The sequence below is a fragment of the Phycodurus eques genome, chromosome 7 (assembly GCF_024500275.1).
Source record: "Phycodurus eques isolate BA_2022a chromosome 7, UOR_Pequ_1.1, whole genome shotgun sequence".
Lineage (NCBI taxonomy): Eukaryota > Metazoa > Chordata > Actinopteri > Syngnathiformes > Syngnathidae > Phycodurus > Phycodurus eques.
In genome coordinates this window covers 28,496,509-28,522,154 of record NC_084531.1, presented here as the reverse complement: position 1 = coordinate 28,522,154, position 25,646 = coordinate 28,496,509, and the positions used below count along the sequence as shown (strand labels likewise).

General features: G+C 43.7%; 2 protein-coding genes across 2 annotated transcripts in view; one reads left to right on the top strand and one right to left on the bottom strand.

Annotated features, from left to right (window-relative positions):
* LOC133405443 (neurobeachin-like) overlaps positions 1-25,646 on the top strand; it is a 132,172-nt gene that overhangs the window by 7,559 nt on the left and 98,967 nt on the right. Inside the window, exons 4-7 of the mRNA XM_061682373.1 lie at positions 2,769-2,830; positions 6,839-6,903; positions 8,922-9,030; positions 12,059-12,225. Coding sequence (XP_061538357.1) covers positions 2,769-2,830; positions 6,839-6,903; positions 8,922-9,030; positions 12,059-12,225 — 403 coding nt within the window. The remainder of the gene's footprint in view (positions 1-2,768; positions 2,831-6,838; positions 6,904-8,921; positions 9,031-12,058; positions 12,226-25,646) is intronic.
* The window catches only part of mab21l1 (mab-21-like 1), a 36,006-nt gene continuing 22,565 nt past the window's right edge, over positions 12,206-25,646 (bottom strand). The window contains exon 3 of the transcript XR_009768950.1: positions 12,206-12,276. The gene's annotated coding sequence lies outside the window, so the exon portion shown is untranslated. The remainder of the gene's footprint in view (positions 12,277-25,646) is intronic.

Sequence of the window (25,646 nt, the reverse complement as noted above, 5' to 3'; positions counted from 1 at the left end):
TTTTACAAGTAATTACCAGCCATCCATCACTCCGAAGATTATCCGGGGTCGAGCCCCCCTCGTGCCCCCTCGTGCCCTTTTTTGCCTCACCCTGCCCCCTCGCTTCCCGCCCCCCCCTTGCAGACATGCAGTCTCTGGAGCAATTACGTTGAGTGCGCCCTGAGCTGCGGCCTAGCGGGAGCCGGTGGCCCTCGTGCGAACACTGCTGCTGTTGTGACGGCCGCCTGCCTTCTGCGACGTCGACCCCAACAATGCCACATTCACCCCCGGCCGCCGTTTACAGGAAAAGGGACTGGCGGGCCCGAGTTTAAAGAGAACGCATTTAGTTTGTCTACCAGCGCGAGGCCGGGGTCGGCCGGCCACCTGACTTCATCGTCACCCGGAGTTGACTTATGGCGCGGCGTGTCACCGTCGTAACAAGAGGTCGACGGTGGCGGTGCCCCGCGTACAAGTGAAGGCTCACTTCCTCTCACAGTTTTTACAATGTGCTCCTTCAGGGCCGCCTCGGCAAGGCTCAATAGGGACGGATGGATTAGGGTTAGTAAAAAGTGTCATGTGCAAAAAAACGTACACAGTGGAACTTTGGTTTATGAACAAATCAGTTTAAGATGATTATTTTTAAAAGAAAAATTACCTTGGGTTACACACTTTTCTCGCGCCACATAAACATCATTGGCTCTGTGCTTCATGTATCTTTTTTTTTTTTTTTTTTTTTTCCCCTAAAATGGCAGCCACATGAAAGTGGTGCCCATTTAGGACTAGCAGTACCCACAGTCAACGTAAACATTACTGCACCTGAAATGGCAAAAACGCCGCAAAGCGATTTGTCGGCAAACCCGCTATTATTTCGTCATCGTAAATTGTTTTCACCTATTTTGATGTTGCACAGTATTTATTTCTAACCACACAACAATCAAAATAAGGTAACTATAACGTTGTTGTGCGGCTGGAACGGATGAATTGCATTTCTATTCATTTGAATGGGAAATATTACCTCGGTTTGCAAACGTTTCATTTTGAGAATGAGGTCACGGAAAAAATTACATTACGAATGGCGTAGAGCGACAGCTTGACGAGGAGTGCCCCAATTTACGCGTTTCTCCAGTTCCAAAGCTGCGACTTGCTTTGTGTTGTGAGCAACAAAAATATTTGTAGATATTTTTTTCCAACTTTCTGTGGGGGCGCCACTGTGTCAATTTTGGGTGATCTGACCACTAAAGTACAAAAATTCGGTGTCCGCAATGATTGAGTTTAGCGGTACGTCTACTTAATTGCCTTCAGCGAGTTCGCAGACAAGGTGACGACCACAATAACAACTTCACCAACCAAATCAAGCAAACCAAAACATTGACTATAGTTTACAAAAGTGACACAAATTGCTGTTCTCGAGCCGCCATCATTAAGGCCGTCACATCACGCCATCGTGCATCCTCTCCGTGTTTACGTAAGCGCGTGTTAACTCTTGTCTGAGTGACAGCCTGTCACTCCACAGACTATGTCGACTTCTTCATGTCGTGGCCTCTAATGAGTGTGACAGCTTTGCATTTTTCTTTTTCTTTTTTTTGGGGGGGGGGGGGGTTTGCTAATGACTGACCTTTAATGCGTCTCTGCAGACAAGCGCAGGGAGAAGCCATTGTTTCTGCAAATGAGCTTTTCACACCTGGCCGTCCTTTCATTACAGTGTTGTCAGCTGGAATGCTATCCCCGTGAGCGAGTGCGCACATACCTACGGTGTGTGTGTGCGCGCGCGTGTGGAGTCTTTCCGTTGTTGACTCGTTTTTCAAGTTACCGATTCAAAAAAAAAAAAAAAAAAAAAAAAAAAAAAACATAGTCACTTTTCAGTTTGAAACTACTTCCACTTGTCGACCATTTTGTAATAAACTGGTTGGTAAAAAGAAAAAAAAAAAAAATCTATTGTGATTGTTGTTTTTTTTTTTTTTTTTTTTTTTTTTAAACCCCCAGGTTGTTCCTTTTTGATAATTAAACAACAAATCAAATTGTCCCAGGAACATTTGCTGAGAAACAACTGTAATACAGCGGGGATAAAGTTCAAGACAATCCAACACATTTGATCTGATTTGTGATTTCTGTGTTGTACTGTTGTCTCCTGGAATGTCCGCTAGTCTCCATGCATTGTATTCTCCCTTGGATACAAATAAAGGGAATTGGATTAATGTGTAATTATCACCAACCCCACTAGATAGAGCAACTAACGCTTTGATAATTTCATCCACCCGCATGTTGGAATGCGTGAGAAAGTGCAGAGGGACGCCAGGGGGATTCATTGTGGTCTTTTGCCACTGTGCTTGTGTAATCCATTTCTATGATTTTACATTATGTGTTTAAGAAAATACAATGGAAACTCTTGAAGTCAACCATAATCTGTTCCCAATTATTTGGATTGGACATTTTCCCCGTCGGAAATAATCTAAATACAAGTAATCTGTTCCAGGGCTAAAAGCGGCTGGCATAAATTTGACTGGGAGTAACCAGGCTGAAACACAATCTGTCTTCTCTTAACAGCACTTGTTGAGCCTGTTGCCTCATTTGGTATAAAACAAAAAAAGCATGAAAAAGATCATATAGTCAATTGATTCTTGCTAAAGTGAGTTGTTGCCAGTATGCTGACATCATGCAAGATTTTGTGCACAGCTGTTTTTTGTTTTTGTTTTTTTTTAATCCTACAAATATTCATGGGTGTTATGTGTGAAATTACCAAACTAATTTGTGTGTTTTTTATTTTTTATTTTTTTTTATTGTCTCTCCAGGGCTCGTGTGCATGAAGTCGAGTACGTCAGTGGTGGAGCTCGTTATGCTGCTTTGCTCTCAAGTAAGTTTGTCTGGGGAAACGTTTGACCCGAGGTGTGTGCTCCCAGGCCGCAAATAATTTGAAATAACTCACCTGTCTAACTTGACATGAGAAAGGAGTACGAGAGCGCTATGGAGGAATAATTGGTTTTATTGGTGAGCTGGTCCCAAAATGGAGGTCTGTACTTTTTTAATAAATGATACAATTAATTGCAAATTATTTTGTGGAGGCCCAAGTTCGACCTCAGTTCGAGAATGAATGCGGAAACCCTTCTGTGGTGTTTGATTCTTTGGTGCGCCAAAAAATGTTCAAGGTGTGTAGTCACGACAACATTAATTTAAAAAAATATATATATATGACTGATAATACAAAATACAATATGACTGATTTTAAAAATGCAACATGACTTTTTAAATTTTTATTTTTGCAGATCAATAAACTATGACTATGAACCCCAATGTTTCCCCCAGTCAAATGAATCCTAACAATTTAAGTTTGGTCCATTATAAGAAATGATGCTATTAATCTGATGCACCCACCCAAAAAACTAATAATAAACAAAAATAGCACTGTTATTGTATAAAAAAATCATAAAAGAGAATGTAAATAAAGGGTTTTATTAGGTGTAATAAAACCAAGTCACACACGCACTGACTGTCGTATTTGTGTATTGATGTGTGCCTTGAAAGGGCGTGGTCTAGCGGGTGACATTTGTGTGGTTAGTCTGGGAGAGAGTTGTGGCCTACAGCAGATCTCATTTTGTATTTGCGTGTACGACTGTTTGTTCTGTTCAATAAACGGCTGAGAGTGCATCGTGAACTGTGGCTCTCCTTTCTTACGCTCGAGGGCATTGCGGTACCGTAACATTTCTGAAGCTAACTTGAAGTCAAATTTTGGCTAGCAATATGGAGCCAAAAATGAAGAAGTTGGGGCAATTATTTTGACTTTGAAACAGGGTCGAGTTGACCTGCCACCGAACGGGAGGGTGAAATAGTTCACTCTTTGCTGCCGCCGCTTAGCTTGTCGTCGTTTTGTTTATGTAAAAAGTTCCTGCTGCAGACAACCGGCAGCAGCAGCAGCAGTGACTTTCTCGCCTCACCTCCCCTCCCCCCCACCGCCAGCCAACTCCCACCCCTCCGGTGACTGATTACCTCGGAGCCGAGCCTGTGAGGCTCTTGTTAAGCCCTTGTTTTAAGCAAGGTCGGAGCCCCGATGTAGCAGTTCGAAGGGAGATATTTAACATACCTTCTGTCAGCCCATCAGTCTTACGTCGGGAGGGCCATAAGGAAGCCATTACTTGGTGCCTCTTTTGTGGATCCAGACAGGAGAAGGTGGATTGTCGCATCCCCGAACGTCCTCTCTCCGGCAGGGTGCTCGGCCCCGCCTCTACGGGGGCTGTCATTCACACTCTCTCCCCGCCAAAAAAAACTTGCAAATAGGACAGCCGGCGTTGAGTTAGTGGAAGTTCTCTGACGGGCTCGCCTTTCTGTGGGTTTTTCTGCGGGACGTTTGGATTTATTGCACGTGAGAGGATCAGCGCTGCCGCGTCTGCCGCTGCCGCCCCGGCCCAGACCCCCGCAATTCTCCCATGATCCTCAGATAGCAGTACCGCCGCTCGAGTGGTTTCTGCCATTAAGGGGTCCGGGGATGAAACTCCGGCGGACATATCGAACAAACGACAAGGCCTCAAAGAGCGACCAAAGAGAAGAGTGGCGTGCCCTTCGACTGCCTCCTCTCATGCAGAGCTGGACCGCCGCTGTGTGTGCTAACACTGCTATGGCTATTAGCAACCGGCAGTTTGGGCGCAACACTATCTGGACTGTGATACAATTGTACTGTACTGAATACACGCACAAAAAAACTAATGAACAAAATGCAAATTCAATGCGGACTATTTCATTCCTTGTACTGTGAAGCCCTGCCTATTCCCTATAACCCCAAATTTTTGTAATTGCCTATAGATGCCACAAGATGGCATCAAAACACTATTGTTTGTCTCAATGAAACTCCTCAAATGACTTCAACATTGTGCCTTGGCACCAAGATGCCACCAGATGACGCAGAAACAACGAATAGGTGAATTATTCTGGCAAAAATCCTCCAGTAAGCGAATTTGCGAATGAGAAACCGCAAAGTCGCGGGTGCTCACTCTAGCTGTGGAACTCCTCTCGTAAACCCAAGACCCACAGCAAGTATTCCAAGGTACAAAACGCCAAGTTGGTCAAACCCCCCCCCCCCCCCCCCCCCCCCACCCCTTACTGTAATGTTTTCAGACAGATTTCACTGACCCTCGAACCCTCACTGTTTTGTGGCCTGTCACTTTTCTGCATAAATTAGCGCAAATGACCCGCCTCCTCTTATTCATGCATACTAATGGCAGCAATCACGGCGCGCCTCGCGCGACGGGCCGCAGACGCCCGGCTCCTTTTGCTTTCCTCGGCTGAGCGAAAAGGTCAAGCAGCTCTGTTTCTTGTAACAGTTTGCGTGTACGCGAGGGAGGCGGGGAGGGAGCGGGCGGCGGCGACGCGAAGGAGTGGAGCCAGTGGAGATTTAGTGATGGAAGGCCTCCAGATGTGGAGAGGATCACCGAGCAGATAAAAGCAAAGGCTCCATGCGCACTGACAGGTCGCATCTGAGCGCTCACAAATACTCGCTGCCCTGCCGAATCTCAGAGAGATGAAAGCGGGAAACGTTTCCCCCCCACCCCAAAAAAAAAAAAATACGAGAGTTTGGGGATTTCAGGTCTTTAACTGTGTTCTGTCATTGATGGAGAAAGTGCTGAAAATGATCCCGATGGCTGACGTGCCCACATAGAAAGAAAAAGGAAGTAAGATAAAATATATAGTCATCGGGGGAAAAAATTATTGCAATAATAATTGGATTTTAATCGAACAAAAATGGAACGTGGTTAGTGTTTCTGTTTTTTGTTTTGCGAAATTGATCAGACAACTTTATAAATATTTAATCGATACCTGTAAGAAAATGCCTTCCGGAAACGTGATGGCGGCGGTTTAGTTCCCAGTCCGTCCCTTTCGAAGTGGCTGTGATTTTAAAAATAAATAAATAAATAAAAAAATCATCAAGCTTTTGGGGATTCTCTGTCAACATTTCAGTGCGGTGGTAGCCACTCACTTTTCTGTCGACAAACATTCCGAAATGTTCTCTAAACATATCGTTGCACTCCAAACATTTCAGTCCAAACCTTGTCAGACGGAGTCGCTTACTGTAGGTGTCGCACGCGCCTCCGTTTCTGTGTTTATTTTTGTCACGTGAGCGCCGGAGCGGGGCACGATCCCTGTCCAAATCCACGACAGCTTATTCCGCAGGCTGACACTGTACCACAGAAAAGGGGGCGAGGAGATCGGGGGGTGTTTTGTGTAAGGGTTGGGGGGGGGGGGGGTTACGGGGAACATTTGGACACCAGATGCTCAGCAGTTTGTTTTCATCGTCTCCTTTAGTTAACACATGCGCGGGTCACTCCCGTGTGTACCGCCATGTTATTGTCAGGTATGACGAGCAAAACCGCACGAGCGTGCCTGGACGACGACGCCGCCGACGCCGTACGCATTCACGCACAACTTGAGATGCGACGTCTTCAATGAGCTCAGTTATCTGATCTGAATTTGTTCCGATTATTCCTTCCCCACCGTGAGTTTACAGGAGAGAGCCCGCTTTCCCACACCTAGGGGAGCGTCCTTTTAATCATTTCCAGAGATGGTGAATGGCAAATCAGGCAGGCGCGTTCGGGGACAGCTCGGTTGCTAATCTGTCACTGCGCAGGCCGGAGGAAATGGCCGCATTTAAAGCGGGAGGATACGGTTTCATCCCGCAATTATGTCTCTGGGGTGTTTACAGAGCTTTTCACCACACGGGACGGCACAATCACACATGTGGTTTGCAGCTTCTCGCCGCCGCCATTGTTTTGTCACGAACTTAACGCTCTTTCTTTTCTTACCAAATGAGATGATCTTAGAAATATGCAATTTCAACGGAACTCACTTATGCAACTTACTGTTCTTTTCTTCTCAGGAGTGGCAGAACTCCATCCAGAAGAACGCCGGCTTGGCCTTTATTGAGCTCATCAACGAAGGAAGGTAGGCAATCAATGCAGCACTGAGAGCCTCATTGAGTTTTTCATATCGATGCCAAACAATGTCACCTCATCTGTATCGTTAATTCCTTGTGGAGGGCGACCCAAGTGCAAACCCGAGGCCGGTACATCTGAATAAAGTGATTCATTGAAGCTGCAAGCAGCGACGGGGCCCTTTTCATGGATGAAATGGTCATCAAACTTTGACGTCATGCTTATCCCACATTAGGTGGCGAAGGCAAAAAGCGTTGTCCTTATGTCAAGGGTTCCCGCTTCCGATTGGGGGTTATTTGGTCGAATTCCCAAGTAGCTGTTCATCGAGCAGTGGAAATGGCTGCTTTAAACTAAAATGGCCGACTTCGTGTTCAATTTCGGCCATTGAAACTTTGACGTGTCCACCCCAGTTTTGTGACGATCGGTGTGACACTGGCACCGGAGGCAACATTTTCGAACTTTCCAGGAACCCTTGCACCCTCTTTTTCATAACGAGTCCCTGAAATGATAATCAAACATTTTATGGTATGCGCCACCCCTATACTAAACGCCGTAGGGCAACAATGCCCATTTGTCAAGCATACTTGCTTGCGATTGGGTCTCATTTGGGCGAGTCTTCTCGTCACCCAAAATGGCTACTTCAATGGCTGACTTCCTGTTCAATTTCAGGCATGGGTCCTTCAGGTTTTTTCCTGCCATCATATCAGTTTGACAAACTGGTGTAAAATAAATGTAAATCAGAGTGTGTACGCAGAAAAACAGTCAATAGAGTGCAGCCACACTCTCGTAACGTCTGCCTCGTCGCGCAGACTCGTGGGGGGTTTCCGTTGAGCAGATCAGGGGCGGCTCAGCCTCCTCGCCCATCTGCTGACCCATCTGGCACGACCCCCTGCTCCAATGCCCAGCCGGGCCCGGGATTCTTTCAGTGCCCCCCTGCCCCGTTGGCGCCAGGATAAAGAGTCAGTGTGGCGGCACACTGCGCTATCCATGGTTCTGATTTTCATACCCCGTCGCCTGTCTGTTAGCATTGCTAGCTGGAAAATATTTGCATTCAAAAGTCAATTTATAGTTTAATTTCAGATGACCAGAATTTAATAGGATTTCATACAAAAAAAAAATAATCACGTTCAGTGAACCGCCACGAAAAGCCACGAGTGATTGACGCCCCCCTTAAAAGTTTTATAATTGCCTATAGATGCCACAAAATGGCAGCAAAGCACGGCTTGTATCGAAATGAAACTCCTCAACTGACTTCAACATACTTGCTTGACTTCAAGATGCCACCAGATCGCGCCAAAGCAATACTGTTTTGCAAGCGCAAAGGGAGAATGTGTCAGCAAATAACGTAGGCTCGGTTCCCCCTGAAAGAAATCGGCGAATAGGCAAATTCGCGAACGCCGAACCACAAATATGCTGGGGCTTAACTCGACTCGAGTTTGTAAATGGGCACAGTGACAATCATTGAGCATTAGTTCAGGCGTTAATGTTCTCTTTTTCGTTCAATTTTCGACTTAATTACCGTCAAAACCCTTACCTCCAAAGACTGTGGTACTACAACTTGGGCTGGCAGAACAGTGCCTAGTAGTCGGATTAGTAGGATTCTATACAAAAAAATAAAATAAAAAAATAACTGTAATAAGTCAAACAAATAGAAATGTCACATGTTCAGATTCAGGGCTGCATACAACCCTACATTTATTTCCCCTTACCCTTTCCAACTAAATTCTCATGAGAACCCATCATTGCCTCATTAGTTACAGAGAAGAACAGCTGTCCGAAACGCTGATTGAAGTCTTTTTATTTCTGCGTGGTAAACTGAAAGTCTTGCTGGGACATCAGGCAAATTACTGACTGTATAAAAGCGCTTTTAATTCAAACAAAGCCGGCCTAATGATGTGTAAAATGGGGCCGTCCTCCTGTAATGCTGCAGGGGGACCTGCAAATGCTTCCTCCAAGTCTTAAAAGCCTTTAAAAGAAGATAAATGATGTTTTTTTCCCAAGAACAGCGTGTATGTATATTCTGCAAAGGTTGCTGTGTCACGCCATGAAGGACCACATTGTCCGCGTGGCCAACGAGGCCGAGTTCATCCTGAACAGACAGCGAGCCGAGGACGTCCACAAACACGCCGAGTTCGAGGTACACGTTTTGCATTGGAAAGTTGTCCTGTCATTGACCTGAAGTTCATGAGCCTCAACTGTCGCTGTTGGACTTCAATGAGGACACAACACATTACAAAAACAAGCACTCAAAATAAATACAGATGAAATTGATATTGTAGAATTCTATATAAATGGGTAGCTAGTGTACATGGGTTGGTAGGATAGATTGGTTGGTCTGTAGCCTGGGTAGGTAGATACAGTAGGTAAAGTAGGATAGATGGGTAGGTTAGTTGGTAGGTAGTTAGGGCAGGTGTTTGGGTAGGTCGGGAGATGAGTAAAATAGATCGCTAGGTAGGTTAGGGCAGTAGATAAGAGGTATGTAATGCTGGTAGGTGGTTAAGTAGGTGAATAGAGCGGGTAGGTAGGTAAATAGGATAGATCGCTAGGTAGGTACAGTGTGTAGGTCAGTAGGTGGCGTTGCTACTGTATATAGGTTAGTTTGTTTTCTTCTTTCAAACCAACTTTCTGCGGCGATCTACAACAGCGTATATGTACGGAAACCATGCGCAATCAGTCAAAATGGAGTTTAAAAAAAAGGGAAAAGGGTAAACGTCATGAAATATGCGTTGCACCATTGCCGCTCATGTCAGAATCAAGGAATTCGTATGTTATTCGTTGTGAATCAAACCAGAAAATTCCGATTCGGCGGACTCGAATCAGCACTCATTGGTTCGTAGCCCTAGTAGGTAGGTCGTTAGGCTAGATCGCTAAAGGTAGGGAGACTGTAGGTATGCAGGCACTGTAGATCGGTTAGCACAGTCGCTAGGTGAAGGTAGGATAGATTGGTGAGTAGGTGGATCGGTCAGGTAGTTAGAATCACTCGGTGAGTAGGTCAGTAGGTTGAGTGGATAGGTAGGATAGATAGATCAGGAGATAGGTAGGTAAGTTAAGGCGGGTTTGTTAATAGGATACATACAGTATATATTTAGATAGTGTGTTAAATATACAGGCGGTTGTTGTGTGTGTGTGTGTGTGTGTGTGTCTTAGAAGAAAACGGACACATTGAGGCAACCAGCGTGTCACCTCTGTTAGCAGCGTGTACGTGTGGGGAGTGATGACTTTCTTATCTGCCAACAGCAGCCGTCCTCAAACAGCTGCTTGATTTACAGTCGCCCGGGATCCTTGACCCGCCAGATAAACTGGAGGATACGTCTGGATGTGCAATGTCAGAAGAAGACGGGGGCGGGTTCGGGGGCGGTTGCTCGCGTGTACCTGGCCCCATCCGTTCTGTCTGCCAACTCGTGACAGCCCACACTTTATTATCGCCGCCGTGCCTCTCAAAGATGGAAGACGCGGCGCGCGGATAAGACGCGTTTACAATTAAGGCAGCGTCAGGGGCGGCGCGTCGAGCGCTCGAAAATGATATTTGTCACGACGCGTCACGTGGCCACGCGCAGATCGAGTTACGCTCTTGATGAGGAATACGCTCAAGTATAATATCTGACAGATTTCAAAATTGATGCAGGAAATTCAATTAGCTCCCGGCTTCTGTTAGCAAATTAGATTTTGAATATTAGCCGGCGTCCTCCCAGGGGGGGTTTGTAAGACAATCCCATTCAAGCAGCAAAGATATGGAGTCTGTCTATATTACTTTGAGATGCTCCGATGTACTTTATGTGAAATGATAGATGGATCGATAGATAGATAGTATCTAATTAATATATTTCAAATTTATATAAATCAAATCCGTGCCCTGCGATTGGCTGGCAACCAGTTCAGGGTGTACCCCGCCTCCTGCCCGATGATAGCTGGGATGGGCTCCAGCACGCCCGCGACCCGTGTGAGGAGAAGCGGCTCAGAAAATGGATGGATGGATGGATGGATGGATGGATAAATCAAATCCGTGGCCATTATTGGCATATTTAATGTATTTTCTTTTATTTATTGTATTAACTTTTGACAATATTTTGTATGGTGTTTATTTTCTAATTATTTGTTTTTATTTTCAAATTTTTTTTAATTGTATTTTGTATAAATGTTATTTTATTTCATAGATTTAAAAACAAAATGTCTCTTTTGTCCATTTTATATACTTTTAGTTTTTCAAATTTGTTTTTTATTTTTATTTTCTCTTCAGATTGCATTTCTCATGTTATTTTATAGATTTAGTTTTTTTCTATTTTCTTTGATAACTTTTTCATTTAATTCTATGCATTTTTATTATTTTGTAATTATTATTTTTTTACATCTCTATTTTCCCCAATGTAATTGTATTTTATCTTGTTGACATTTGATCAATTTCTCCAAACGTTGCTGTTGTTGTGATTATTATTGTTGTTATGATTATTATTTTTTTGTTTCACAATCCATATATTGTCTGGGATGAATAAATGCTCTCATTTGGATACCAAATCATGTTCTATGGCCAATAAACGAATACAATACACTTACAATTTTCAATAGACGTACAGTATATGCTAGTCTATACAGTATGTACGATTTGTAAGTAAGCCTTGTTATTTGGCTTCCCGCAAAATAGCCCATTTCCTCTTCAAAAGAAGCCAATAATAGACTTGGCACGGTGATCTGTAGCGGTGTTTCGTCCTTGACAGGTGACGGTCCTTGCGGCTCTATTAAACTATTTTCCTTTCTGCTTTTAATAGCCACGTCCGCCGAGCAGGGAGCCCCCTCGAATGGACTCGCCTCGGCGAGCTGGCCGTGATTTACGGCCCTCCTCCGAGGGAGCCCCAATATATCTCTCCGCTGTCTGCTAATATCTCGGCGCACTCAAGTGTGTTGACTGAAGCCGGAGCATTAGTCAGAGTGACAAATGCTCCATTAGAGGATGTGGATAGAGGATGTGGATAGTGTGCACTCTTGAAATGATATTGTGATAGTTTACCCCCCAAAAAATGCCCTTTGTTCCAAACAGTCAAACATTGTTTTGCTATAGTTTAAGCATTCAAATACCGGCCCCACACACACGCTCAAAGAACACTTACTATTTGCAACAGTATATACTGTAATGGGCTTTACACATTGTCTCATTGTCTTCATTGATTCAGTCCAACTGCGGCCAATACGCTGCCGAGAGGCGAGAGGAAGAGAAGATGTGCGACCACCTGATCAGCGCCGCCAAGCATCGGGACCACGTGACGGCCAATCAGCTGCGGCAGAAGATCGTCAACATCCTCACCAACAAACATGGCGCCTGGGGAACGCTGGGCCAGAGGTGAGTAGCCTCGATAAAAATGTTTGTAAACAACAGGCACCAGGGTACCTCCTGGGGGCAGAAAGAGAGACGGAACGCCGGCTTTAAATAATTGTACTTATACAGTTTTGAATAAACTTACCTATTGTAAATAAGGTGAAAGATCAGATGTTGACATGATCATTGAGGGCCTTGGCCAATTAATTGACTTTTCAGTGTCCGGCAATATTTTACTAAAAATGAAACTGTCAGGACGGTCGCTTGCAAAATATGTAAATCTATCCTCAAATACACTAATCCCTCACTGAATTGCGGATTGAGTGCATCACAGATTTATTTTTTATTTTTATTTTTTTAAAGGTCAATGTAGTGCAATTACTCACCTGCACATCTCTGATACCGTCATCTTTACAGGCTAATTGATTTCAATTTGGCAGCAATGACTCGCTGAAGGTCATTTGAGCTCTTGTTCTTAGCAGAAAAGAAACCTTACCCATTTAGAACACAAGCCACAGTCAGAGTTTTAGGAAATAAACTCACAAATACCAACCTGAGAAATAGCTAATGGACACGCGCATAACAATATCAACAGGAAAAAAAGCAAGTAAAGAGCAATATTTAGCTTGATTTTCTACAACAGTACTGTAGTTTAGTCTGTGTAATTAATTGTCAGCGCCCATATTGCTTTTTGCTGAGTACATTGCCAGGACCACAAGTGTGAGGAATGTGCAAAAATGGTTAACCCAGGAAATCGCCTGTTCACACCATGTCTGTATGGGATGTCGTCCACGTCCTTCAAACAGGGCATGCCCAATTGGCATGTGCTTGTGTGTGTGGATGGTGCCCTCAAGTGGCCCAAAAAAATTCCTTCATCTATCGCTGAAGGGCAGTTTCACAAATTGGCATTGAAATCCATATAGGTATAGGAAACTTAGAAATGTATATAGTAATATAATAAATGATTGGTTGCTACTTGCCGTATTTGATTTACTGCGCGGTTTTTGTGGAACCCAATCTCACCCCCTCCTCCCACGATACCTTCACAGCCTCACAGACAGTCGGAACTTTAGCAACAGTCGACATAACACAACAGTAGGGTTGCTACAATTCATTATTGCAAACCAATTCCTCCTCTATATATATATATATATATATATGTCTTTCAAATTACAGCATGGCAGTTTTTTTACGTGAATTGGTGTGAGAGTTGTCTAAGTTCCGACTGCCTGTGAGGCCATGAAGGTGTCTGAATGTGCTTGGATAAGCGAGTCATGGTAAAAAGGTTTTTACAGCACCCTCAAACTGAGTGAGAAGTTTGCTCAAAACTCTGCCGTGGTAGGATGAGGCTGCGGGTTAATGTCATTTTCCCAGAATCCACCAGGGTCAGCAAACGCAATTACAGCGCGGGGCGGCCTTATACCCCCAGGGGGACGCTTGATTGGCCGCTCATCCGACAGTTTGGCGGGTGGTGTGTGTGTATCTGGGGTGGGGGGTGTTTTCTGTCCAGGCATCCATTGACCTGCTCAGCAACACACACCAGCACCTGGTGGTCGTTTCGGACTGTGCCCCTCCCCCTCTCTGCCGCCCCCATGGGTCCTGTTAAAATAAGCGCTCGTCCACTTCTCTGCTTCCGGACAGCGAAAGGGGAAAGATGAAGAACCGGCTCTCGTTTTGGACAAACTGAGCGCACAAGTGATGTTTGTTTCAGCAGAACGCTGCCAAGGTTTCGTGGTTATTTAGTTGGTGGTTAGCAAGACTCTGCCAAAAAATACTTCACCAAAACCACCCACAAAACAAATTTACGAGAGCAGCTGTCATAAAAAGGAGAAGACTGCAGCCAGCCTCATGAAGTGCTTTAATGCAGACTCTATTTTAGTAAACTCCCGTAGTTTTACAGTTATGACTTATCACTTTTTTTAACCCAAACTTTGTTCAGCGATACACCGCATATTCGCGCGCCATCATTTTGTGGGTGGGACTCACCTATTTGATGTTTTTGTGCTCAGGCCAAAGCCTTGTCTAACATACAAATGTTGGTTTGGCTCCAGGAACACTGTGGGAGGAGCTTCATTTAGTCAGGCCATAGACTTGGAACCATAGAACCATTTTGACTAACCACTAACCACTGATTTGGCTGGATGACGACTAGTAGCATAGAGTAGTGATTACGTGATCCTGTCTGAGCAGGTTTTACATTTTATATTGCTCGAATCAAAAGCAGAATTTTAACAAGACGTGTTTGTTATGGCTGCAAATGCTTCCATGAAATGCAATGAACCTTGGGTGGGAGTGGTCAGGCCACAAAAAAAAATAAGAATTCTGGGCTCGTTCAAATATTTATGGATCTCTCTCTCTCTCTCGCTCTCTCTCTCTCTCTGTGTGTCTGACGCAAAGCCTTTGAATGGATACAGAAGATGGCGTTGGCGATGGTGCTGTAAATGACACCGCAGGAAAAAAAAGCACTCAAAAAATGCAGCGAATTCAAATTTAATGGTAACCTGCTGTTGAAGAAAAATGACGCAATATGCCGCCGAGGGCTCGGGGCGACGTCGCATGCACGGCAGCTCAGCCTTATTCAATGCTACATTAACTTTTCCATTTATGCCGCTCTTGTAAAATATAAAGCCCTCCGGCATGTTGAATTGGATGTGGTGGGGGCGAACAAAGCTTAGCTGTAAATGTTTATTTTCAGCCTAATGCACTGAAATCTCAAGTCCTACCCTAGGATATTTATCATTGCTGCTGCATGAAATAAAATGTATATTTCTGGGGGGCAATTTTAAACTTGTCCCAGTTGTCTTCACACTTGACACACCCGATTGTGTTTTGCTGAAATTAGCCCGTTTCGATGGGAGTGACGTTTCACCCCCGTCTTCACCCCGAATGCTGCGCCAACGGCGAGAACGGCTTTTGTTACGATGACCACCGGGGGCGGCGCCAAGGTATTGCCATTATAGGCGAGTGTATTTGGGCATGTGAAGAAGAAAAGTGAGCCCCCGTAAAGACAATGATAGCGTTTTCGCTCATGACGGCAGCACGTCAGACAGTTTACGGTCTAGTGAACTCCCCGCTATGGGCGATTGGGACCGAGCCCTGCCGCAAATAGCAAAAAGCTAGAAAAAATATCATTAATTGTCTATAGATGACACAAGATGGCGGAAAAGCATTTTTTTTTTCTATTAGACAAAGCTATGGCCTGACATAATTGCTTGGTACTAAGTTGCCACCAGATGGCGTAAAGCAATATTTTTATGTGAGACATAGCATAGGTGAGTTTTCAGTGAATACAAGAGAATACCCCCAAAAAATCTGTGAATAGGAAAATTCACGGATGCCAAACTTGGTTATTTATTGTTGCAGATCCATGCGTGTGCTGCATGCAACGGAGCAACCGTCAAATATGTGTGACTTTGCAATTTGCCAAAATTAAGAACGGCGAGTTTACGGACGCATCCTCGAGATTGGCAGAAAACCAAATATTTTTCTTGGTTGCTTAATTTCACATTTGACTGTTGGACAGGCACACCAGAGACCCAACTAGACTTACACAAACAATTAAAGAATCAATTATTTCTTTATATGTCCCCCTTAAAGCCTTAATTTAAAAATACAGCTCTGGGGGAAAAATAAAACAAATAAAAGTAGGAGACCTCTGTTTGATGACAGTTTCAGTGATTTTGCTATTTATAGATGCTGTATATGTTTGCGTATAATGAACATATTTTTTATCTATCTTTTTAATGTCTGGTACAACTAAAGGTACGCTTGTTTGGATGAATACAACGATGACAACACAAATAGCTCATAAGCGTATAATTTTAGAATTGATAAGCCATTGTCCATGTTTTTTCTTGCTAATACCCCGAATCACCGGGAACGACAAATTGCCGAAGCAAAGTGATCTCATCATTTACCCCCACCCCCCCCATGCCCCCCTCCCCCTTTTGACTGTACATAGAACAATGCGAAGGAAGCGAGCGGCTTTTGTAGTGCTGTGCGGTCACGTGAGCTGAGTGGAGACTAAGCAGATCTGGCTGCGGGGCTGCCGCGTTGGATCACGCTATGCGGCTCCTCCATGATGAATGTCTCCCTCCCGGTATAGGGTGGGCATAGGAAAATCAATAGCGCTCAAATTGAAACAGTATAGGGTTGTATTGATCTGGCGCGCTAAATCAAAACGAGGCAGCCCTTTTATACGTCTCTGCACGACAGCTCCCTCCCTGGTAATGACACACTATCAATTTTGGCTTTGCACTGATAAATCAAGTTGAAAATTGGATGTCAGAAGCATTTTTTTTTTTTTTTTTTTTTTTTTACCTCCTCTTCACCCTCCGGAGTGGGAGGAGGATAAAAAGGCAGTGATTTCCCTTGCCCGCTGGTTGCCTTTGCTGTTGACCCCTGAACTACCACTGCTGGATTATAAAGTTCATGCTGGTCCAAAGTCAAAGTAGATGTCAAGGTTGATGAATCCGTCCAGGAATTGCTGTGGCACAGGGACAGCGTTTGTGCTATAATGTCATTTTAATACCATAGCAAGCTGCTGCTTCATGCGCCCGTACTGTACGCGCACAATACTGTGCACATTTAGACTTTTCCTTTTCTTTTCTCAAGGTAATTTCTCACTGAATTCTGCTAGAATCTTAATGACTCAATGACTTTTACCCAGGGGATTGTTGTTAAAGTTAACATGGATCCAAATTGGGATCGTTTACAGTGGCGGAGGTGAAAATAAACAATATAAATAAACTAGGACAAAGACAAAAATATATTGAAATCATGCCATTAAAGTCTAACTAAATGCACTGGTAGGTTGGATTGCTTGTTCCAGTACGATAGAATGGAAATAATCTGTTCCTTACTTAGTCAAACTGTTAAACCCTTATTATTATATGAGAATGCATTTTTTTAAAAGTATCATATGTGCATTCTTGAATATCGTCGAAGTGTAAAAATCATGGGATTTTGCCCACTTTGCTCTCCAGATTCGGGTCCTACCACGTATTCGCAGTCTACCACGGTATCCGGCGACAGGTCGTTGGGGGGGGGGGGGCGGGCAGGCAGGCCGTGCTGAGTCCCGGCAGCTCAAAGGCGCACAGAGGTTCACCGTGTGGTCGACCACACGTGCCGGTGCGTTCCCTTACGGCCCATCATGTTCTGATGGAGTCCCTCACGCCAGGTGTCTTTGGAGCCCGGGTAGAGTCAAATAGGCTCGCCTGCCAGGCTCCAGAGTCGGCGTCGGCCCGCGGTGACACGTGTTTGTATTCAACATTCAGCTTTACAAACCACAGCGGGCATTGTCGGTATCATGTAATCAAGCACTTGGTTTAGCTAGTCAGGTTTGCGTGCAGCCCGCTTTACTCGGTTTCTCATCCACACCGCCACCTTGCACCTCGTGACCACGTGGTCTCATGCGGTCGTGAAAGCTCGTTCTTGACGGAGCCTCAAGAACCAAACTCGTCGGGACCGTCGCTAACTGAGGTATTGATTGACATTCACGAAGGTGGTTAAGGAAGTGTCGAAACAGGTTAACCGCTGTTACTTTCCAGTAAAAAAAACATTATTACTTGGAATTCAAGTGTAAATAGAAGATGAAAATCAATAACACATTCTGGATTATTGGTTATGCTTATGGAAATGCTGGAGACTGACATCTTAACCTGTCATACACGTGTAAAATATAATACTAGTCGCCTTAGTTGCTTGATGAATCCATTGCTTGCTGATCTGAGGCCTTTCGATGTACGCTGACGTCACATGATAACATCACACATGAAGCCTGTGAAAAGCTGACATTTTTGAGCCAGGTTTCAAGCCTAATTAGAGCAATAAGATACACAATTGGGCGAAGGAGACTAAAACTCTTTGTTCTGGAGCTGGGGTCAGTGTGCACGTGAGTGGTGGGACGGGTTTCTTTTGTGGGGGGGGGGGGGGGGCAGGGTGTCATTGACAGCTGACGAAGGGTCATACATCCTTTTGCGAGCGCAGCAGACGTTAACCTCAGCTGACTGCTCTATTGATTGTCAACATTTCTTCTGTATAATTACTTTTTTTTTTTTTTTTTTTTCTCTGTAGCAGAGAGCAAAACGGAGGCCGTCTATTGATCTGCGTCGAGGCGGTCGAGCAGTCGCTTCCCTCATGCTCACGGCTCGTTTCATCTCTCACGCGTGACGAATGGTCACAGTAACTCTTTCTTTTTATTTTATTATTATTACGCACCGAGAGCCCACCGGTGTTTGGTCTCACTTTAAAAGGTCATCAATTGTAATACACAAGCGCAAAGCCGTCGGGGGTGGTGCGGGGGACGCCGGGGAAGGCGACGTTCGGGGCCAGCCCGGATTTATCGTGGGCGCGCGCAAAAAAATCACAGTTGGGTTACGTACCTTGATTTTAAGATTGCGGTTCAGTTCACATTGAGTACAGAATGGCAGGGGTTCCCAAAGTTCTGGGGGAAAAGAGAAAAACAGAAAGCCCCCTCGGTTTCATGTGTAGCCCTCAATGCCATATGAATGCAAAAGTCACTTATTTTTTTAGGAGGAAAAAAAGATAAATTGGAATGTCATTAAAAAATAGTTTTCTCAAGAAAAATATGATCAATCTAAAGAACTAGGTTGTACTTTTCAAAGGTAGTGTCATACTAAAGTCAGAGTTTAACAGGAGAGGAAAGTCCTATTTTATACAAATGAATTTCAAAAATACAACTTCATTTTCGCAATATTATATTTCTTTTGTGTCAACATTTTAGAATATAAAACCGCTTATACCTTTGTTTATTGATAATGGTTTACATGGTTATCTGTCAAAAATGTGTAAGAAGAAAAAACGAAAAACCTGATTAATTCAATTCAATGAAAAATTATATCATTTTTAAAAATTTTACATTTTTTAAATTTAAATGACACAAGAAATTTGGGAGAAAGTGCGGTGGTCAGATGAAACCAAAATTGAGCTATTTGACATCAACTCCACCCGCTGTGTTTCAAAAAAATGGATGACTCAAAGAGCACTAGCAAGGAGCTGGAAACGTCATGGCTGTTTTTCTGCAAGGGCGACTTTAGCGCACTGAGGGGCCAACGGGCTGAGTCATGTACGGTCTGTCAAATCTTGGATGAAACTTCTAAGGCAACAGAGGAAAGGCTCAGGAAGAAGCATGTTAAGGTCACGGAGTGGTCTCGTCAGTCTCCACACCTCAACGCAATAGAAAACCTTTGAAGGGAGCTTCACGTTTCCGAGCTGGAGCCAAGAAACGAGAAGGATTTCGAGAGTTTCTGAAAAAGAGGAGTGGGCCAAAATCCCCGCGTGAGCAGTGTGCAAACCTGGTGAGCAACTGCAAGAATCTTCTCATTTGCCTCAGGATCCAACACGTATTTCATTCAATTACAAATGTTAGAACTTTTGTATTATGCGTTGTTTGTACACTGTCTAGTATGAATCAATAAACAACCATCAACAGTGAGACTTTTCCTTCATTCCTTGGGTTACTTCAAAATTCCCGAGGGGATCAAATCTGTATTTCGCTGACTTCATATGGAGTTCATTTATTGATCAATTCCCTCACCAGTTGTTTACGGTACTGCGATAATCGGTGAGTAATGGATGCCCACCTAAGAAATATTGAATTGCCTGTATTCATAGTTTATACTCGGACTCTCTGTAATTTCCCCTAACAACACAGGCTCCATTTGGCTCCTCCCCAGTTTACAAAGAGCTTCTCTTAAGCCGTCGAGATGTGAATGACATCACGTCCTGCTTGTCGTCAGAGCGATCTTGAGTTCCTAATGTAAAAGCTCTATCCCGTCGGGACGTTGCTAACCTTGCACGCGGCGCTAATTACGCCTGGAAAGGGGCCCGTCGCTTTCACGTCGTCGTTTATCCCGCCGGACGATAAAAGATGGCACCTGTCGGAGCTGACCAACCGAGTGCTTTAGAATGTTTGTTTTTATTGTTGCGCCAATCCCAATATGTTAGTATGCACATCTTAAAAAAATAAATGACAAAACGTCATTTAATTTGACTTTTGACTCCAAGCTACGGCTCGCTGACGCCGCTTTCTTTTGTCCGCATCGACAAGCGCAATGTCAGAGCCGTTAAGCAAACAAACGGCGCGTTGAGTGCGCCGATGACGAGAAAGTCGACGAGACGAAAGCGTGCTGGCGATTGCTTGCCCTCCGCGCTAATGTGACCACAAAGTCAGGCCTTAGATTCCTCTTATTACTTGGCGAGCAACACGTGACGCGTGATCGGACCATGATGGCTTTTTAAAGAAGAAATGACTGCTGATTGTCTTTTCGCTGGCTTTACTGGCCACTTTGAAAGCGGCCCATCAGCATGTGGCTGCCATCCACCACTTTGCTGTTTTGTTTTATTTCTTTGTTTTGCTTGGCTTGACAGACAAGGTTACCCTTTTTTTTTTTAAGGTTTGTTCACAGACGAATGACTTTCATCATGCGCTGACATGAACTAACGTTTACTTGAGATGTTTTACTCTGAACGCCAGCCAGAATTTTCAGGTTTTTCTTTTTCTTTTTTTTTTCTTTTTTTTTTATGCTTCCTGACGACTGACGGCAAAAGGAAACAAGCCAGAAGCGTCACTTGTTTCAGGTCATGAACCAACCAACCAAAAAAAAAAAAAAAAGCAGACTCACATTTAAAGCAGTGTGGGCCCATTAGCATTCTACTTAAGATTATTTCTTTCTTTTGTCTTTTTTTTTTTTGGTGATGAGCAGTGGCGTGTTTGCGCCAATATCTTTTCGTCAAGTCCATTTCTTTCAATATGGAGGTGTGGAAGAGGGTCCCGCCTACAGTTTATCTGTGAAGTTCAGATTTGGAAGCCACTGAAATGACTAACAGATCCCTATAGATGGCGACGTTGCTTTGCTTTCCGATTTGAGAGAAGCACAACTTTTGAGTAGAAGATGGCTGGCAACATGGGGCGCTGTTTTCCAAACGACTGGCAGTGAACGAGCTCAGAACGCTCCCAACGTTTCATTATTTTTACACGTCAGTTAAGAATGTATTTGACAAAGGTGATGACAGTTTGGTCTTTGAACAGGTCATTTCTATTGTACTTCCATGATTTTGTGAAAAAACAAAACAAAAACTGCATTGCATGCTCGACCTGAAAGGCTCTGCTGTATTTGATTATTTTCTTTTAAATGTATCTTTTAGTCATTTCCTTGAGCACTTGCATGCCAGTTGAGTCAGAGTATGTAAGGTCATCTGGAAGAAGAGAATTCTTGTCTTCACTGTTACATACGTGTGTGTTAAAGGCACGCACAAGTGTGTATGCGTGCGTGCGTGTGTGTGAGAGAGAGCGAAACCAGCCGTGCCCCCCCCGTTGAATAGAATTGTCACTGATTACTGGTATTTATAATAATTACCCCCTCACTCATGTCGCCAATTGACGCCTTTAAAAGGAGCATAATGGTGTTTTATTGAATCAGCATGTCTGTGTCCTCCCTGCTGGCTGCCTCACACAAATCCTGCCGGCAGTATAAATAGAATAAAAGAGGACTCTTTATCTGTGAGTTGGCCCCGTGCGTGTGTGTGTGTGTGTGTGTGTGTGCGCGTGCTTGTCTTCGTTTTCCGAAGAGGCTGAAAACACACCGCGTTAAATACTGCAACTGATATCAAACTGATGTTTTCCTTTCCAATATCTTAACTTTAGGTAAGGTTTGTTTCTCAATTGTTTTTTTTTTTTTTTTTTTTTTTTTTCATGAAATATGCGGGAAGTTGTGTCCTGGTCTGTAATGGCGATAGCGTTTCTCAAACACTCACTCGATAGCGACCCCCTGGAAAACTGGACGAAATCGGTCCCTGACAACAGTTTAATCGATAGACACGAAATTGACATTTCTATTATATGAGAAGATACATGGAAAAAGTCTCAAGTGTAACAACAAGTCGGCCGTTTCATTTCCAAGCAGGCATTTTGCGCGAATTTGTACTTTGACAAACTTCCACGAAGGTTTCACGTGTACACTTGCATGTCATAGGAATGGAATATGGTGCGTAGTTCCCAGTTAAAAGTTTATTTTTTATTTTTTTCAAAGAAAGGTAATGTTATGGGAATCAGGTCATATTTAAAAAAAAAAAAAAAAAAAAAAATTAATTAAAAAAAAAAAAAAAAAAATTCTGATGATACTTTCCCAGGATTTGCCATGGAAAAAGGGGGTGCGAGTGCCCACTCTTTGCCCCCCACCACCCCCCGCAAATGAATCACTTTGTTGGAGGGGCTCAACATGCCTGAAAACCCAACAGTTGTAATGCATGTGAGTATGTGAATTTTTGGGGTAATTTTCCATTACTGTATTATTAAGAGGAGCACTGTCACCTTCCAATCAAATAAGACTGCTTGTCACCTGTCGTTTCCGCAATAAAGTTTCGCTTTCAACTATTACGGCCATTTTTTTTTTTTTAATTTGACTGCGTTGTGAAACACGCCTCTCGGCTTCATCCTGACGTTTTATGAACAAAATAATCCACAAACACTGCGGTTTTGGATGAACCGCAGTTTAAAAAAATAAAAAATAAAAACCTCAAGTGTCTATCGGAAAAGAGGAGAGTAATAGCCAGACAATGTAGTCCCCCTTCCTGCATTTATCCCGCCACACTTAGCGAAAGCTGAAAGCCTCCATAAATAACGCCGCTCCCGTTTCCCGAAGGTTATCAGTGCGGGAAAATTAGCTTTTAAAATGCAGTTTGAAATCCATTTAGGTGATTGATTGGCGAGCGCTCTAATAAATTCTGCCGGTATCCAGGCGGGCCTCGTCACGGCCATTTTTTATTGTTGTCGTGAAGCCAGACGTGTTCGATGTGTAAAATAAAGAAGGTCTGTGGCTTCATAAACATTCGTAGTTGGATGGACCGTTTGCGCCAGTCTGATGCGGCGACGAGCTTTATGTTAACACAACGTTTAGGCTGCGCGTGCCTTCTAACAGCAATTTTAGGATATAGACTCGATACTTCGTTTGCAATCCCCTCCAAAAGTATTGGAACAGTGAGGCCAGTTCTTTTATTTTTGTTGTGGACTGAAAACAAAAACCGTTGAGATTTTCCATTAAACTTTGTATTTATTTATTCATTGCTAACTGGGTGGACCTTTTTGGCTAACGTTCGCATTTTAGGAGCACACGCTCTCGACCTTAAGTTAGCAACACGATTCAGTGAGCAAGCCGAGTGTGTAATGTTTTCGAAAATTGCTATTTCACTATGACAAGAGTGGACATGTTAAGCTTGACAAGATCCAAGTGCACGCATAAGATAATGAAAATTACCAACTCGAAGTGTAAAAAAGGTCTTCGCCAGCTGTCACATGATCCAAATGGCTTGTTTTAGTAATTAACTTGTTGTGGACAGTAAAATCACGTAAACATCGGCTGTACTTATCATGCAACCAATTTTTGCGCACGCTAGTGAGCAGAGACGACGAGTGTGTGGCGCATGCCGAATTATGTGAAATGAAGTAAGCACATTTGAAAAGACTTATCATTGAAGTGTTGCATGTGCAAATGTTTTGCCACTTTTAATAAGACCTGAGACTTTTCCTTATTGTGCTACATTTTCCTGACGACTGAATGATTCCGATGAAGACACCAAAGATATTTTATAGTGGTCTTGTTTGTTTATCCCCCCCCAGACAGCTATATGGTTTTCATGTTGGTTCCACCTGCAAGCAACCGACTGGTGGTACCTTTTTTTTTTTCCTGTATTCCGTATTTAAACACCTGGAACTCAAAGCTGAAACTCTCTCTCGTCTCATCGTCGTCATATTCAACAAAATATGAAGTCTTATTTCATCAGCAATGTAATGTTTCTTTCGCGTGTCGAAAACACGCGTGTGCAAATGAACCACCTGCACTGGACCATGATAAAAGTGCATCAATGTGGTTGGATCTTCAAAGTGGAGGATTTATTCCCCCCACACACGCCCCTGCTGCCTATTTTGCACCCTGAATTAGGCGGACATAATCTTCGGCCTGGAAAAATGTGTGGATTTACATTTTCGCCACGGCGTAATCCGGCACTTACAATATCATTTACGTGGCTTTCTTCTTTTTATTTATTTATTTATTTTTCCCGCCCACTGACATCTCGCTCTTCCTCCCCTTTACAAAAGCTCTGATCGACAGAGGACAAGCTGCAGGCATTCGCTTTGCATATACGACAGCCGTGTGCAACCTATCCACACGCACGCCCGCACGCACAAACACTGGCTTTTGATTGATATTTAACTGAAAGTGAGCTCTTGTTGCTGTCAAGCCTCAGCTAAGTCTCTTGAGCCGCTTGAGTTCTGACACTTGCGCTGTGCACATAGAGGACTGTGTGTGTTGTGTGTGTGTGTGTGTGTGTACACGCAACATTGTCAAGTGATCCGTGTCACACTTGAATCTGCTTAGACTCCTTCAATATGCTGGCACGAGCCATACATGGATCGAGACTGCCAAGGTCTCGTTCGAGTAACGCGACTGTTTTGAACACACCGGCCATTATTGTAGGTTGGCTTTTTTTGGGGGGTGGGGGGGTTGACAATTACAGTGCTTTCAAAAAGTATTCATAACCTAACTTTTCACATTCTGTGAGCTTACAATCACAAACTTGAATGTGTGAGGAACTCGCCAGACAAGTCAGGGATAAAGTTGAGAAGTTCGAAGCAAGGTTAGCTTATTTAAAAAAAAAAAAGAATAATAACTCCAACCTTTGTACAGCTCAAGGAGCAGCGTTCAATCCATCCATCCATTAATGGAAAAAGTATGACACAACTGCAATCTTACCAAGACGTGGCCATCCACTTCAAGTGCCGGCTGCCAACTGCTGCAATTGTTGCAAGAAAAGCGCACAAAGTCCCGTTTGCAGTTTGTCAGATGATGCTTTGGTCAGAGGAGACCAAAGTTGACATATTTGGGCCTGAATGCAAAAAATAAAAAATAAAAAAAAAAAAGGTGCTGGGGGAGGTGGAAAACTAACACTGCTCATCATCCCCCTGAATGCACCATCCCCACTGTCAAACATGGTGGTGGCAACAGCAGGGAGAAGGAAGCAGGTAAATGGATGGCGCTAAAAACAGTTTGGCAATCTGTAAGAAAACTTGTTGGAGGCTGCAGAAGACTTGAGACTGGGAAGGAGATTGATCTTCCAGCAAGACAATGACCCGAAACAGAAAGCCACAGTTACAATGGAATGCTTTAGAGTCAAGAATATTCTAAATGTTCGAATGGCCTGACTTGTGTTAGCTTGTCTATGACATTCTTAATTTTTTTTCACAAAATAAATATATGACTTTGAGTATTGTTATATTGTCTGTCTATACATGTTGCTGCACTGTTTGTGTTCAAATATCTGTCGCTTAAAGGGTATTAACCACCACATTGTGATGCTAGTTTCATTAGCCTATAGTGTTTAGCATTGTGTGCTAGCATTAAGCTAGGAGGCGTGTAGTTGTCTTT